Source organism: Rhyacophila brunnea, unplaced genomic scaffold (assembly GCF_057557595.1).
Source record: "Rhyacophila brunnea isolate RB1 unplaced genomic scaffold, BYU_Rbru_1.0 scaffold_3, whole genome shotgun sequence".
Classification (NCBI taxonomy): domain Eukaryota; kingdom Metazoa; phylum Arthropoda; class Insecta; order Trichoptera; family Rhyacophilidae; genus Rhyacophila; species Rhyacophila brunnea.
The window spans coordinates 27,896,210-27,913,307 of NW_028232965.1; the positions used below are offsets into that span (position 1 = coordinate 27,896,210).

The 17,098-nt window shown below is 30.7% G+C and overlaps 1 protein-coding gene across 1 annotated transcript; it reads right to left on the reverse strand.

Moving 5' to 3' along the window:
* Positions 1-9,141: 9,141 nt before the first annotated feature.
* LOC147068154 (endocuticle structural glycoprotein SgAbd-2-like) lies at positions 9,142-16,777 on the reverse strand. The gene is made up of 5 exons (XM_085952105.1): positions 16,658-16,777; positions 14,465-14,658; positions 12,312-12,400; positions 9,773-9,940; positions 9,142-9,239 (listed from the first exon to the last, which is right to left on the reverse strand). The coding sequence occupies exons 1-5, from the start codon at positions 16,664-16,666 to the stop codon at positions 9,142-9,144; spliced, it is 558 nt and encodes a 185-aa protein (XP_085808231.1). The 5' UTR covers positions 16,667-16,777.
* Positions 16,778-17,098: the final 321 nt, after the last annotated feature.

Genomic DNA, 17,098 nt, shown 5'->3' on the forward strand with positions numbered 1-17,098 from the left:
ACCTTCCCGGGAACGCTGAGGAGAGTGATTCCTCTGTAATTATTACAGTCTTGTGGGTTACCCTTTTTGTGCAAAGTAACAAAGATTCCATCCCTCTAGGCTTTGGGGCACTGCTTTTTTTCCCACACCTCGTGCAGAAGGTCACACAAGGACGGCAATTAATACAGCGCTCAGTCCGCAGAGCAGAAATTCTGCATGGATGCCATCAAAATCCAGGAGCTTTCCTGCGCTTCAGTTTTTGACAGCCTCTTTAACTTTAGCAGTTGTCGGAGGATTTTTGCAGAATCCCGATGCAGTAGTGATTCCAAGGGCGGTGATCTCCGACGGAATATCGAAGGGATGCAATGGAGATGGGCGATTCAAGACATCACTGAAATGTTGGCGCCATAGCTCCTGGACCTTTGCAGGTTCAGTGACTGTCACTCCGTCTGAATTGCGTAATGCAGTAACCACTGGACGTTTCCTACCGCAAATTGCTCTGGTGATGCGGAAGAAAGCACTTGGATTATTCTTGCAGGCAGCAGATTCCGCATCCCGAATAAGGTCATCCAGGCGTCAGCGCTTATCGCGGCGGGCAGAACGCTTTACCACGCGGTCCATTATCTGGTATTCCGCGCTGCGCTGTGGGTCGTATGTACCATTGTCTCACAATTCTTTCAGGAGCTTCCTCTTCTCAATCATCTCCCATGTATGAGATGACATCCAGTCCAGTCTGTGCGTATGCCGCTCTCCTAAGGCAGTAGTTGCGGAGCTCATTATAGCATCCCGGAATAATATCCATTTTCCTTCCTAGGGATCTGAGTCGATGGAAGACGTAAGAATTCGAGCATCATACAAGCGCTTCCGCAGCTCCAGCTCATAGGTTGCATGCACACGGGTACTTTTCAGTTTTTACACATCGAGTCTGACCGTCCTTTTGGGTTTTGGGACTCGCTTGCAATCTATACGGGATTTCCCTACCAAGAATTTGTGGTCACTGTGGATGTCTGCACCTCTATATGTCCGCACGTCTAGCAGTTCATGCCGGTATTTTGCTTTGACTAAAATGTGGTCGATCTGGTTTCTTGTATTACCGTCTGGCGTTGTCCATGTATACGAGGGTGGGTCAATAATTCCTTAGAAAAAAGCATTAAAACAGTTTTTATTTTTGTACTTTTTTTTTATTTCTCAACATAATCTCCTTGGAGCTCAATACACTTGGTTAGACGTTTCTCAATTTTTTTTAAACCGTCAGAAAAATAAGTTTTCGGAAGGTCCTCAAAATAAGCATTTGTCCGATCGATGACTTCTTCATTTGAAAAAAAACGTTGTCCACTTAGCCATTTTTTTTAAGTTTGGGAAAAGAAAAAAATCACTGGGGGCTAAATCTGGCGAATACGGTGGGTGGTTGACCAATTCGAACTTCAATTCTTCAATTTTAGCCATTGATCATAAACATGTGTGAACACGGGCATTGTCCTGATGAAAGAGGATTTTTTTCCTGTTTAAATGAGGCCGTTTTTCTTCAATTTTGTTTTTTAGCTGGTCCAATAAAGATGCATAATAATCCCCTGTTATTGTTTTTCCTTTTTCCAAATAGTCAACGAAAATAATTCCACGTGCATCCCAAAATACAGTAGCCATAACCTTACCAGCTGCTTTTACGGTTTTCGCCTTCTTTGGACATGGTTCGCCTTTCGCAATCCACTGCTTTGACTGTTCTTTCGTCTCGAGAGTATAGTGGTGTATCCATGTTTCATCTACAGTCACAAAGCGACGAAAAAATTCATCCGGATTGCGTTGCATGAGCGACAACAGGGCTTTAGAGGCCACCACCCTACTGCGTTTATTGTCGACTGTGAGCAAACGCGGCACCCATCTTGCAGAAATATTTTTCATGCCCAATTTGTCATGTAAAATAGAAATGACGCTACCTTTTGAGATCCCTGTAACCTCAATTATCTCACTCAACCTTAATCTTCGGTCACTTAACACCATATCGTGGATTTTATTGATCATTTCTGGTGTAGTCACCTCTACAGGACGTCCTGAGCGTGGTTCATCCTTTGTTGATGTACGACCACGTTTAAATTCATTTAACCAGTTATAAATAGTTGCAAGTGAAGGAGCAGATATGCCGTGAACTAAATCCAACTCATTTTTTATTTCCTTTGCTGTTAACCCTTTTATATTAAAATGTTTAATAACAGCTCTAAACTCAATTTTCTCCATTTTCCATTTTTCCATTTTCCACAAGCAAATTTTTTTTAAATGTACGAGAAACACACAACAACCCGACCAATCTGATTGAAACTTCGCAGCATACTGAATCGGTAGTGCCGCTGCATGAAAACAAACCGCTTACAGTACTAGTCGCGCCACCTGTCGGCTTTTCTAAGGACTTATTGACCCACCCTCGTATTTGTGGAATGGACGACGCAGTCGTGTTTGACTCGACGATCGAAAGGTTGGAGGTAACCGTGAACAGGCTCGCCGCGAACACGTAGCGTGTGGGTCTTCATCTGAATGCCGCTAAGACCAAATCCATGTGCAGTGCTGCATGCATCGACGCCGACACTACTCTGCGGGTTTCCGGTCTACCCGTCGATCTGGTGTCCAGATTCAAATACTTGGGTGCCACGGTTGCCGATGATGGTGGTATTTCTAGTGAGCTTGGAATCCGCATGGGTGTGGCGGGCTCTGCGTTCAACCAACTTGGAGTCGCATGAAGGTCAAGGCTGTATTCTGTGAGGACCAAATGTCGTTTGTTTAACGCGTGCGTGCTACTTGTGCTCCTGTATGGCTGTGAGACATGGCATCTTACTAAGATTCAAGAGTCTCGGCTTTTGAGCTTTGAGAATCGATGTCTCCGCCGAATCTTAGGGGTAAATTGTTACGACCGCGTTACGAACACCCGAGTTCGTGAGAAGACACAACTGCCTTCGGTGGTTGAAGTTATCACGAAGAGACGATTTACGTGGCTGGGACACGTATTCCGGATGCCGCCAAAGAGTGCGGCACTTCGTACCCTTGTGGCACAGCCTCGGGGGTTCCGTCGCCGTGGCCATCCCTCCCTCACCCTGCAGCGATGCTACAAAAGAATATTTTTTTACTAAGTACAATAGGGTTTGAAGAACACCGGTATTAATACCGGTATTCAATAAGAAATACCGAAATACCGGTATTGATATATTCATTCGGTATTGCAATCCCTATGTATGACTTCATGTGTCCAGTAGTTATCCACTAACTACATCTGAACCTTTCATTTCAACAACTTTATTGATGACATTTATTATGTCATGCACTCTTGTCTACATCTCTACTCATTTATTTTATAGTCTTTCTAAGTTATGCCCAAAATCTTACCTATCATATCACGCTGCGCTAGTCTGACACTACGCCAATCGCACCCTTAATGTACATTTAATATGGATTTCTCTTACAATAAGAGTACATCTTTGAGAAGCATACATTATAACTAGTCACACACACTGGTTTAATCTCATCATGGTTTATATACATGAAAAAAAATTAGATACATAAATATTCCATCTGTATCAAAAAATTTGGCACAATTACACGTAATAGAGTTTTTATGAATTTCAATGGCATACGTCATAACCTACGTATAAGAAAAACATATCGTATATGTACCTAACTGATTGTATTATGCTTATAACAAGTTCATTTTTCACATTTGGAAGAAAAAAATGTCTTAAAAATGTTTTATTGACCTTTATAATAAAAAATATACTTTCATTATATTATTTTTGATTGACAGTCCATACTTATAGAATATACCTTCATATTAAAATACACTATTATATTGAACTTATTCATATTTTTCATTGATAAACTAGTCGAGGCAAAAAAAAATCAATTATTTTTTCATCATTATAGTAGGTAGGTCATTGTATATTTTAAAAATGTCAAAATTATGTACCAACATGAAAAAACTTGATGATTTAACTAACGTTATTAATTTTATCGTAATATATTCATCAATATGTTTCCAATTTATTATAAATACAAATGTATAGGTACTTATTTTTTAAATTTAATTAACTAGAATAATACGCACGATACATATTATGAATAAATAAGCAATTCACAATTCAATTAACTACATATTATATTCGTAGATATTAAATATTTTTTGATTTCATTAATTTTACTATGTTCAAATCTTAAACGGACACGGTTTTTTTACAGTTTTATTGGAAAATAGTGATACTTGAAATTTTTCTTTTTAGTTGCATTCAATAAGAATATTGTTTCGTGAATCAGAAGACATTAATGTTTAATACGCCTTGAAAATGATTGATTTCGTGAGATGATTTCAAGAAGCGATGTAAATGTTAAGATCAATAAAAAATGTTACATTCCTTATAAAAGTCCAAGATACACCATTGATCAATATAAACATTTTAATGACATGTTTTTATTCAATATAAATTTAAACTAGCAATAAATTATTTGTGACTAAAACTCTATCGGTATAATAGTATTGAGAAATATTATGGCATTGGAAGGTTTTTATTTTTATTATAATAACCCATAGGTATGATTTTAAATAAAATCTAGTTTAAAATATTAGATTAAAAACAATTCAAAATACTATTATTAACTAATTGATCCCTCAGAGACTATGTACGTAACATACAGCTCTGCTGTTAAATTATGAGTATGGAAAAGTAAAGAAAAATGACAACCTAGCGAAATGGATTCTTTGAGATTCCACTCACTTTGGAATCCATAATCTTTACTTACGGAGTGATTATAATGAAAAATAATTTGTTATCCTTTTTAGATGTCTTTGTATCCTGTGCTGATCTTGTTGGTTCAGGCATCGTTAATTTTGTTGCTTTTTTGATGGTTTCACTCCATTTATAAGGCATATTCGTTATCAAACATGAACGATGATTTTGGAAATCTTTTCTCTGTCTTCCACTATTCTGAATAGCGATGTAGTACTGAGATCAACTCAGTTTCAGATTTCTGAACCAACTCATTGTTCTTATAGTAGGGCCTCGCTCAGCGGAACTCTTTCCTTGAATAATATGATGCTGAATTTGATAAACTTCTGTATGTCATATACGTATAGATTTATATATCCCATAGTTCACGAAGTGGAGGTTGTATTTTTGTTTTACCGAGAAATGGATATTAGCCACTTGTTTTTAACACTATAAATGGCCATGAGGCACAGTGTCAGTAGTGTAGTAAAACAGTTATATTATAGTTAGTAATATAAGTGAAACAATTAAGAACACACAGACTTTCAAAAAATCACACTAATATGATATGAGCTCATCGGGAATTAAACCCAGAGTCATAAGACGACGCGATAAATAATTTGACATTTTATTACATTTGTTGTTTTCAATACATTTTTAACATAAACATTGTTTTTAAAAGCATTAGTAAAATAGGTTACTACTATATATTTTATTATATATATTACGATAAAAAAAATTACATTCGCCTTTTTACGACCAACATGTCATAGGTACAATTTGATAGTGCTATATGCATGGTACAAGACGGAAGTAGGGATCGGTATTTATATGAAAGTGATAGAGTTGTGCGATTAGTAGTTCACCATTAAAACATTCGCAACTATGATACAAGGTTAAGTCTATAATAATTGATTTTGATGGTGAAATTAAGTTAAATATTACATATTATTATATGTCGTATAAAGAAAGTATCACAAGTTTCAATAAAACTAGTTTTATAAAACACTTAATTTACAAGTGGAAGAATTAATTTTAAACATAATTTAGAAACACCTCAGTATTAATTGGGACAGGAAAAATACTTGATATAAAATCCTTGCAAAATAATTTTATACTAATGTTTTTTTTTACTTTATGTACCTATGTGGAAAATGATTATCAACATTCAAATAATATACATAAATTGAAAACACTTTAGAAAACATATCTTTTATAAAAATCTTCAATCCAAATTTAATTTAACCATAGAATTCCAGCCAATGTGGCCTATCAATTTAGCCATATAAACCCTACCTAATTACAATAAAAATAACTAATAGTCATGCAACTAAAGCGCTTATTACATTTTGTTAATATTGGCTACCGGTTTAAATGGTTGCAATCAATGCAATACCAACAGTAGATACTTTGATTAAATTAATTTTTAATTGATCTATAGTATGAAACGTACATAGCCTTATTTTAATATTTAAACTAAAATATACAAGTCATAACTCGTTTTTTAAACTAGACACTTACAACTTGATAAGGTGTGAATCATTTTTTTTCTGAAATGTTATTTTGATATATCGTGTCTAATAAAAATTAACAACATATTAATAAGAGTACATACTAGCGCAATATTCAGAAGGCGATGAAATATTTAGCGTTAATTACAAAGTGGATTTGAGTGACGTGAATAATCTAAAGTTCATCAGATCTTAATGATTTCCAACTGCACGCATCAGTTTATTGAAATTCGATTCTTCGGACAGAGTGATGCTGGGTCTCGCCTGAGGTCAGCAGGCTAGGTCATGATTGCTTGCACAACTCGTTCGTTTATTTGGTTAGCCAATAACCTAAGCCAGTTATACGGAACCGTTGTAATAGCCATTTAATTATATAGAGCCATATTTTACATGTTGCATAATTTTTATTCAAAAATGTACAATTTAAGGTTTTTTTATGTCAATAACCATATTAAAATACTTTATTAATAAAACAATTTATTGGGCAGCATACGAAACTGTTATTACCAATTTATTGTATTTTCAAACTGAGGATTTTTATGATTTTAATAAATTCTCATATTTTTATGATGCGATTATTGAGAAAATAGGATGATTATTTTTTTAATTAAAATTTATTTACCACAGATCTCACAAAATTAAAATTTTACTGGAGGGATAAAAAACTACATTAACAGCATACACACTAAGGTGGACTTTAATGTTTTGTATCAAAATAACTTGATTTAAGCATCTAAATAACAGTTAATACGAAGGCTCGTAATCATCGAGTGTTTATAATAATTCAAATGTGATGACTTCGTACATTGAAGGTATTACAGTCTTATTAATATAAGTTCATATTACAGAAGAGGTAACCTCATTATATTTTAATTTTGGTGGTGTAAAGAATATCGACTAAACTATGCAATCTAATATAAATGAAAAGAAAATATTTTCACAAAATTTTCACTTTGAAGGCTATACCATCGTAACGATGATTTAAAAAAAAAATGACAAAAATTCATCACTCAGTTCTAACTTGTTGTAAATGCGATTGAATTCAAATATTATGCGTGTTGTACCTATACGAAGGAGCAAAGACGTAGTCCGAAATATCACAATGTTTACTAAAGATGGGCAAAAACTACAAAAAATTGAGATAGCTGACGGCAATTCAAAAAAGTCTTTAGTCCCTTACAAGTTAGTAACGGGGTGTCGAATTTTATTTATTTATTGTATTTTTTTAAATATTTAAATATAAAATGTGGTATATCATAATGTATGATATCGCGGCTCTCGTTGTGCTCTGCGTAAGGCGCTGGCTTTCATCAGGGAGCTCCAGGTTTAATTTCCGACGAGGACACAATATATTTATGTGATTTTCTCAAACTCTCGGTGTTTGTGATTATTTCACTCATATTACTAAATACACTAAGTGTTAACACTCCACTACTGTGACTGGGCCTCTAGACCTGTTGTAGTGTTAAAAAATATATACTTTTTATATATTATTATATTATATATATTTATATTTTTTATAATTAAAAAAAAATAACTTCAATAATATCTTATATTTTACCAATTGGAGTAAATTGCTATTTCGGATTTCACGTCATTATGATGTCCAAATAACTATTAACTAAAATCTAAACTTAATTTAGTGTAATAAATAAATCATAATAAAATATGATTCTACAAACTAAACAAAGTGTCGATTAATTTCCAATGTTACTACATTTTTGGATTTTTTTAGATCACTACCAAATGAAATTAATAAAACGAAAAAATCCCATACTACAAATGTTGACGAATTATGTGTATCTATTATTGATGAATTATGTTCACCTACATTTATAAACTAGAATCAACTTTTTATATATACATACATTATGTACATAATATCTTGAATGATATGTGTTTTTTTTCTTCCGATTGATCCCAATTGAATTATTTATAAATTCAACAATGTAAACCAAGATCTTTGCCAATATGTATGGTAAGTTCAAATGCTAGAGGTATACTGGTAGGAATTTTTAATATAAAATTCACGCTGTTTGATAAATATAATGTTAGAAAAATATCAAACTCTTTGTTGTACTCAATTTGCTATATTGCATGATTGTAAACCTGGTACTTTTCTAAAAACAAATTATTTTGTATTAAAAATATATTTTTTTTAATTGTTTTTTATTTATATTATAAATACACTTTACATGTTCAAGCTTTTCAGCTTTATGCACAATTTTCATTCACACTTTTCGATTACTGGTTCATAATCGTAATTATTGCCTTAATTCTGGTATGTTCTATACAAAAATATTTTTACAAGAGTCCATTAAAATGGGTAATGTACATGAAGTTTGATGATACAATGAAGAAGAGCGATGGTCGGAATATTGACAATGTTACCATAAGTAAAATTATATAATGCAAAGATGAGAGATGATTATATACTATGATAAAACATTATGGTGGCATATTTTATACATACTCTAATAGAGAAAACTGGCCATATAAACATTGAATCCAATTAAGGCAACAAAAGTAAAGTAAAGACTTGAAAAGTCAAGATAAATATTCGTTAGCCATTGGACGAGCCGTGTCATTTCAAAATAATTACAATCCATTTTTTTATCAAAATATACAACTAAATCATTGTGACTTAGATTTTTTTACAACCGTAATTTTTACTCAAATATAATTTAAGTACATACTACGAAGAGATCAAAAGGAAGTATGAAGAATGATTTGAGTTATAAAATTAAATATTATGATACTATATGATAGTGAATAGAATTATTGCTTTAGTATAACCATACATTGTGTAGGTGTACGTTGAAGGGGTATATTATAAATAGTATTTAAAATCATTGACATGTCAGGCAGTGCACTTTATCTTTGGGTCAATATCAGAAGGTTATAGGAATCGCTTAATACCGATATCCGCCATTGCCATTTTGCGCTGGAGGAACGTATTGGTTGTTTGGTTTGTTGGATGGATATCCATTACCATTTCCATTACCGTTTCCTGAAGCAGGACCAGAAGGATAACCATTGCTTCCACCAGCAGCTGAAAATTAAAAAGACATTTTTATTTAAACTCGTATTGATAGATTGTCTAGAAGTATGTGTATGATATCTAGCGGCACCATTAATAATTAAAGTATTAGTATAAATATTCTTCCCCACGGTGGAGTCAAGGATGCTAATTTGAATTTTTTATTTGATAAAAATAGCATTTTTTTTCTTCAATTTATCAGTGCGCAATGTATTCGGAAAATTATTAACTTATGGTGTTTAATTTGACAAATGCATAATTACTTGTTTATTTGTATAGCAAGTAAACTAAAAATGTTAATTCTTAGAATATTCTTTTATCAACCGTTATCGTTAACCACGATATATTGAACTAGTGTTGTTTTAAGTTAACTTCTCAAACTCTCTCAGCTCGCAGAAAATAGACACTACTCATTCGAATAAAATTTGAATACAAATAAACTCTCAATCGAATAATGAAACGGTTAAATTTATGTTTAAAATTAATCCCAAACAAATATTTACCAGCGGCAGCGGCTTCTTCGGCGGCGTTCTGTTGGAGCGACTGGAGAATTTCTTCTGGGATTGGTGGAGGAGTTGGCAAATGGTCTCCCTTGGCGACAAATCCGTTCTCATCAGCGGTGTATGTAACGGTGATCAACTGACCATCTGGGCCAGTGTATGAGTATGAACCTAAAATAGTATCACAAAAATCCATTATAAAAAACATTCTTTGATTATCTATTCGCTTTCACAAAGAATTTCAAATTTTATATATTTTTTTATATTTTATAGGATAATAGAAGGGTACTCTTCAATTAGTTGTGTAAGATAAAATAAACAACATATTTAAGAAATCATTAAGTTATCGAAATTATTAAATTTTACAATGAAAAAGTTATTCGCGTTTGTAAAATTTCCTTCAAACAGGTTTGTTTGCGAATAAATTTCGGTAGCGAAGAAAAAGGTCAAACCGTGCTAACCCTTGTCCTCAATACTTTAAAAATGCAAAGTAAAAGGGACTTTTGCATCTTTGTAAACCTATTTTATTTTGTAAGCTCGTAAACAGTTGTAAAGAACGTGTACACAATATGTTTGATGTCAATTTATTTCGACTCGGACTGGCCAAGATTTTATAATTTAAATCCCATCGTCGTCACGAAATTAATTTAAATAATATATTAATTTTAAAAATAGATGTATTGATGTACTGTGACCTTGCGCAACTTGCTTATTAGTAAAGTGTTTTTTTACAAATGATAATTGAGTGCAACACGTAACAAATATTATTATATTGAGAGCTTTGAGAGAATATCCAAAACCTAATAATATTAATGATCACTTACTTGTTAACGACAATTTTTTTTAAGCAGAACTTCGCGAGATTATTTTGTGACGTATCACAATGAAGATTAAATTGTGGATGTATTTAATTGTCACGTTCTTGTAAAAATATTTGTAAATTATAACTATTGCAAAATTACAAAGTGTTTGCGGTTTAGAATTAATAACCAATTACTTTGAATACATTATATTGGTGTTAATATTAACTCTATGCTGTATGACAATATGGCGATCCGTAACAAATTGGCCAGTCACCCATGTATGTTTCTTATTCAAATGTATCTTGGGAAATATGTGTTGAATTTAGTATAGCATGAACGATGCTCATTCTTATATTTACATATCAAAAACATGGTTATGACTATAGATATTATGATGGCTAGTCAAGAAATATGTAATACTTTCACTCGTTACAATAGTAATATACCTATATTACACTTTAAATGTCCCACTTTTAAAGAAAATATAAATATAAGTAATATTGACTGTGTAAAAATAGTGGATATGGAATATTTCACTCTTAATTAATATATTGAATGCCAATGATAAATTCATGCAGCAATTGTTATGAATCATAAAAATAAATTCAATTGAATTTGTTGAAGAGAAATATTTGAGCTAATAATTGCATATTATTATATTTACGCCGAACTTCGTTTTATATTTTGTTATAACAATAATTATAATAACAATTCATACCTTGTTGATTTTAACACTTCATTATTTCAAATTACTATTATTTATTTTGACTGTATTTTATGTTGGTTTATTTAAAAAATAATAATAATCACGAAAATACGTAATTGCGAAGATTGATATTTGAAAGTTTACTTAACTTGTTTTATTATGGACATTCGCCGAATGTCGTGATCAAACTTTGTTAGATTTTTCGTGTAGATTAATCTTAAGTATAAAAGCTCATCCTGCTAAATTACTTTATGTGGTCATATTTTATTGTTATAAAATAAAAACCGAAAATTTACTAAATTTTTTGTTGCATATTTGTTAATGATAAATAATATGCTAACATGACCCCATCTGATGTCAGATGAATCAAATCGTCATTTACTTTTGTCTTTTTGAAGATTATCTATATTATGTCGACTTCTAACAATACTTTCACTTTCAAGAATCTATCAAGATAAACCCACACGTAATTTGAAGAATATAAATAATACAGTAACGCATTTGGGACAACACTATTTTTACTTCGTTTATTGAATGGATTTTCTTTATTCGTGTTTTATTTTAGATATTAATCTACAATATATTATTATCGAACGCAGATTTTTCCATATTTGGCCATCAGTGTTGAGTTTGATGGATGATTCGGTCAATAAATTATTTTTTCTTCAATAAAATCAAATCGTATTTTTTTTTATATTTCATAACATTTACCATCATTTTAATTAGAAGGCTTTTTTAGTAAATGCACATGGAATCCCACACATTAATTCATATACCCACTCATCGGAAGCAAGTTTCATCATTCATCAAAACGATTTTTAATTTTAACAGATTCTTTTATTGCCATCATAATGAAAATAATATATTATGTCTATCGTTTGTTTAACAAAATAAATAAGAAATTTCAAAGAAATTTATGACTTATTAAAAACATTTAGCAATTAACTAATAATAATACATTAGTACGTCCTTTTTGTTAAAATAACTTTGAAATGTATTCTGTAAGTAATATTTAAATACGATTGAAACTTACCACTGACTGATTGCGCTTCTGTTTCTGGGTTTCCTTTATTTTTCAGTTCTCCCTGTTCTTCTACTTTGATTCCATTGGCTGATTCATAACTGTAACAATATCATTTTATTATTGATTATACTATCGCTGGTAAATCATATTTATAGTTTGCATTTATATTACTTAAACGAGATATTATAATCTATAACAATTACCATATTTATTATACGATTGCAATATATAAGTTTGACATTTTCAAATTCATGATACAATTTTTTTAATTCTTTACCTACCAACGCACCTCTCTACAACAAAATTATTACGAAAAATATACCTACGGTTTTATCTATACATTACGAAATAATATATTCTTAAAATGTATTATTGCTATATAAGATGTTTGATAACCTACATTTGATGGTAATATCCTGTTTTTAATGATGATGCAAAAATATCTGAAATAGTTTCGTTTAAATGTCTATCTATCAAAATCGGTTGAAAAAATATATATTTATTATTTACTCGGCATATAATGCGGCTCCAAAATATCTATAGTCAAGCATGTATATTTTAATTTGGCTTTACAAAAGTTCACAGTTTTTGATTACATATTTATTATAGTAAATAAATACTGTCATTGCGTAAGTGATTAACCTATTATAAAAAAGGAATGTATATAATTACCGAAGAGAATCTACTACCGGCATCTACTGCTATTACAACAAATGACATCTAGACATTTTGCAACCTAGCGGCTGCTGCACGAACCTTTCATAAGGACCGATGAAAAAGGTGGTCAAAGAAAATTTATTACCTAGCCCAACACAGCTAAGGATCCATGAAATCATATTAAATTTTAAGCCATTTTTTTCAATTAATATAGAGAGTGTCATAATATGAATTGTGAGGCGTTATAGTTTAATAATATTATTCTAAATGTAATTGTAAATTTTAATGTGTAACTATTTATTTATGTTAACATAATCTTGAGATTATGAAAAACTGTTGTATCCAAAGCGTGTATCTACCTATTTTTCATTATCATTCCATGTGTGCATAATATATTATCAATTAAAATTGAAGAAAATACTTACAAAAAAAACTTATTTATATAATAATATGCATTTGTGTCATAATCTATGTATAAAATCATTTTTCAATAAGTCTCTTCTTATTTAACAATAATGACCGATGAGATCAGTATTTTAATGAAAGATTATATTTTAGGAAAATACCTATAAACTATTTTTAAAGTACAGTGTTTAGTTGTTCGATTTGTTTAAGTAAGTAATAAAGCGTGATATTAAATTACCAAATGAATAATATTTCTCAAATCGTGCGCAAAATAGCGCTGTAGTCGTGAAATTAAAACGATCTTCCGTCAGTTTATTTACTTACAGGTGAATAAAAAAGTTTGAGATCATTAATAATAAAATTGGAGTTATTTCTATTTATTTTGATTTTTGATGAGAGAAGTTTACTATAACAGAAAATATATTTCATGTTTTTTACAATACCCGTTTAGAGTTAATACGACATGGTATTATAAGAAGGTACCTACCTTCTCCACATCAAGGGATTATTCAACATTTATGGATTAATGATGTATATTTTAACCAAAAGATTGAGTTACCTTCTTTAAAAAAAAGGGAAGTATGTATTACAACAATTGGTAACAATATCATAACGTTTTCCAGTACGGTTAAATTGGCAACTGTATAACACATTGACTGCATTGAATGCGTTGCTTCATCCTTCATGATATCAGCCAGTGACCCGTTGTTGACATTTTGATTACTTACGAACTGCAATTTTAAAGTTTACGTGAAATATTGTGCATTATAACACATAAAGCTTTTTTTACGTCATTAACACTTATTTGAAACGTTTTTATCGGTACATGAAAAATGAATCTGAAAATTCAAGTGTAAATCTATTTACTTACTATCGATTTTTATTTTTGGATAACAATTTGCAGCTAATTGCATCATTACTCTTGTTAATCTTTACATGTTTCAATGTTATAGATAAAAGCTCTCTCTGTATTTATAGTATATTCAATAATTTTAATTTATTGGTTTTAAAAACAAACCTTTTCTCTGAATTTTATAATATTTGAGTTATTTATTTTAAAGGATGATTTGGGCTATAGACCCATATTGAGAATCGTTTACCTGTATTTGTAGCCTCCCTCACCGTCGCTTTCGTTTGTCTGTGAGATGATTTCTATCGGGGGCTGGGCAGGTGCGCCACCGCCTGGTGCAACAAGTCCAGGTCCACCACCAGACTGCGATGCTCCCGTGGGAGGAAGGTATGTATTCTCCAAACGAGCGCTCAAGCTCGACGCGATCAAACAGGCGAACACAAACTATAGGGAAGAATAAATGGTACAATCAAATTACTATACTATTCAAAACTATTTTAGTAAAATGATACAGTTTCTGAAGCAATTTTGCAGTACCCACCTATGTTTGTATACGTACCTACTTATATTTATATTTAAATGGTCACCTGAATATTGATTTTAAGTAGGTACCTACTCTAATAAAGTTACATACATATTTTGCATATTATTTGTACAATACATTAAAAAATATTTTCGATTATATGCAACTATTTTTATTTTCATCATTACTGGTATTAATATGACGTAAATGCTATAATATGTGGATAGGTAGATAATTTGGAACATTCTCAAAAACACATATTAGAAAAAATTCTAGAATTATGAAAAAAATAATGAGACGTGAACTCACATTCATTGCAATCTTGGCATTGAATTTGAGCAAATGACTTATTAGAATACTTATGCATTTGAGGTGTTATTTCAAATTAGTAATATTAGTGAACGTTTTTATTAAACTGTAGAGATTTATAAATAGATATATAATTCAATATAAAACATGAGTCTTTGATATCATAAAATTTATGCAAGATAAGAGAATACTTTATTTACTATTTGTTGCATCCTTAATCTCTATTTATTTCAGAACAATTTACAAAAATGGCATAACTTAATTTATTTATTTATCACTTACTGTACAACAGTTTTTAGATAAGTAACAAAGTAAGATTTGATTTCATTTACTAATATATTATATGACATATTTCTACGCATTAAAATAAATATCTTTCAGGTAATTATATAAAAATGCAGTAAACTACTAAAATATAGTTTACAATATTAGTCTTTGATTATGCAGCTTGGCGTAAAAGTTTAGTCAAACAATCGATTCGCAACGGGCGCGATAAACTGTGCTTCCGCCGAGAACATTAATATTAGCACCTAATCAGTAGTTGGCATTAATTTGAATTCTAAATTAAATTATTATTTGGATTTGTAAGTTCAACGCACGGGTAAATCAAAAACCACATGGTGTATCGCAGTCGGTCTGAGCATAGCAGCGATTATTCAAATTCGGATACTATATTATAAGAATATTACATTTGAATTATATTTGTATGCTTGTAAATGCATTTTATATTTATTTATCAAACGGTATTGATTTGTAAATAATAATGAAGTGATAATATAATAAAGATGAATGAATTTCATTTGTTTATTTTTATCATAGAAGATTCCAGTTCCAAAGAGTTCCATTCAAATATATACATAATATAATATACTGTCTGATATACTTAATATATAAAAAAAAAGTCAGAAAATATATAGACAGGTACTTTTGGATATCGTGTAATGTTGTTCGAATGAAAAGAATTGCTTTTAAAAATAAAAAAAATACTCAGTTTTAATTTAATTGAACGATATTTTTGCTAAGTGAATATTTAAATTGACTGAAGTAGAGAATAAAATTTCTATAATTAATTAAAAAAACCGTAAATTTTGTCTAATGAGTTAATCAATTTAATTGTGTATAGCTAAACATTTATAGCAGTCATAATTTATATTATAAAATCTTTGTAGTTAATTCAAATATTTAATAATAATTTTATCGTGTATAAAAATATCACTACTAATTATTTTTTAAACTCTAACATTAGTTTCAATTAAGCATTTTCAAATTAATTTATAAATAAATATAATAACAAAAAATAATATATATATATAAATAAAATATATATATAATAAAGTAACAAACGCTTTGATATCTAATACTGGATCTAGATGCTAGTCTGAAGAAATGTTAGTATTAAGAACTGGGGCAATTTTTATAAACTATTAAAGATGTATTTTTTTATAAATTAAATAAGTTAAAAATTTTTAAAAATAGTAATAAAGAATTCATCTGGATTTTTAAATATAGTAAAGGAACTTACATGTATTCTGTTTAGTAAATATTTAGTTTGGGTAAAGTTTGTTATGTTTATGAATTTATAATGTGTAATTGTAAAAAAAAATAGCTTACCAGTTTCATTTTTAATTGGATTATTTTCAGAAGAATCTTGAAAAGAAAATTGCACAATCACTCTTTAGCGATGAACTAGTGAACGAATTATTCCTTGGGACAGTTTAAACTGTATCGACCAGAACTCAATGATGATTGGAAAAGGATGCTCCAGTATTTATACTCAGTTAACTGCAAGATGCTCTTCACTTGTCTCTATAATGTCGATATCTATACAACCTTAGGTACTGCGACAAGTACCTCTAAGTACATATGCAGTTTGGACGACTTATACACTGGTAAGTAAAGCAGGTTTTGCATTAATGGGATTACACAAAAACAAGATGATTTTTTCATTGCATTAAGATCCTGAACAACTTTTAGGATTTCATGGTTAACTTCATCTTGTAGGTCGTGTTTTTTTAATTGGAGCAGGAAAAATCGTCTACTCGATATAAAATC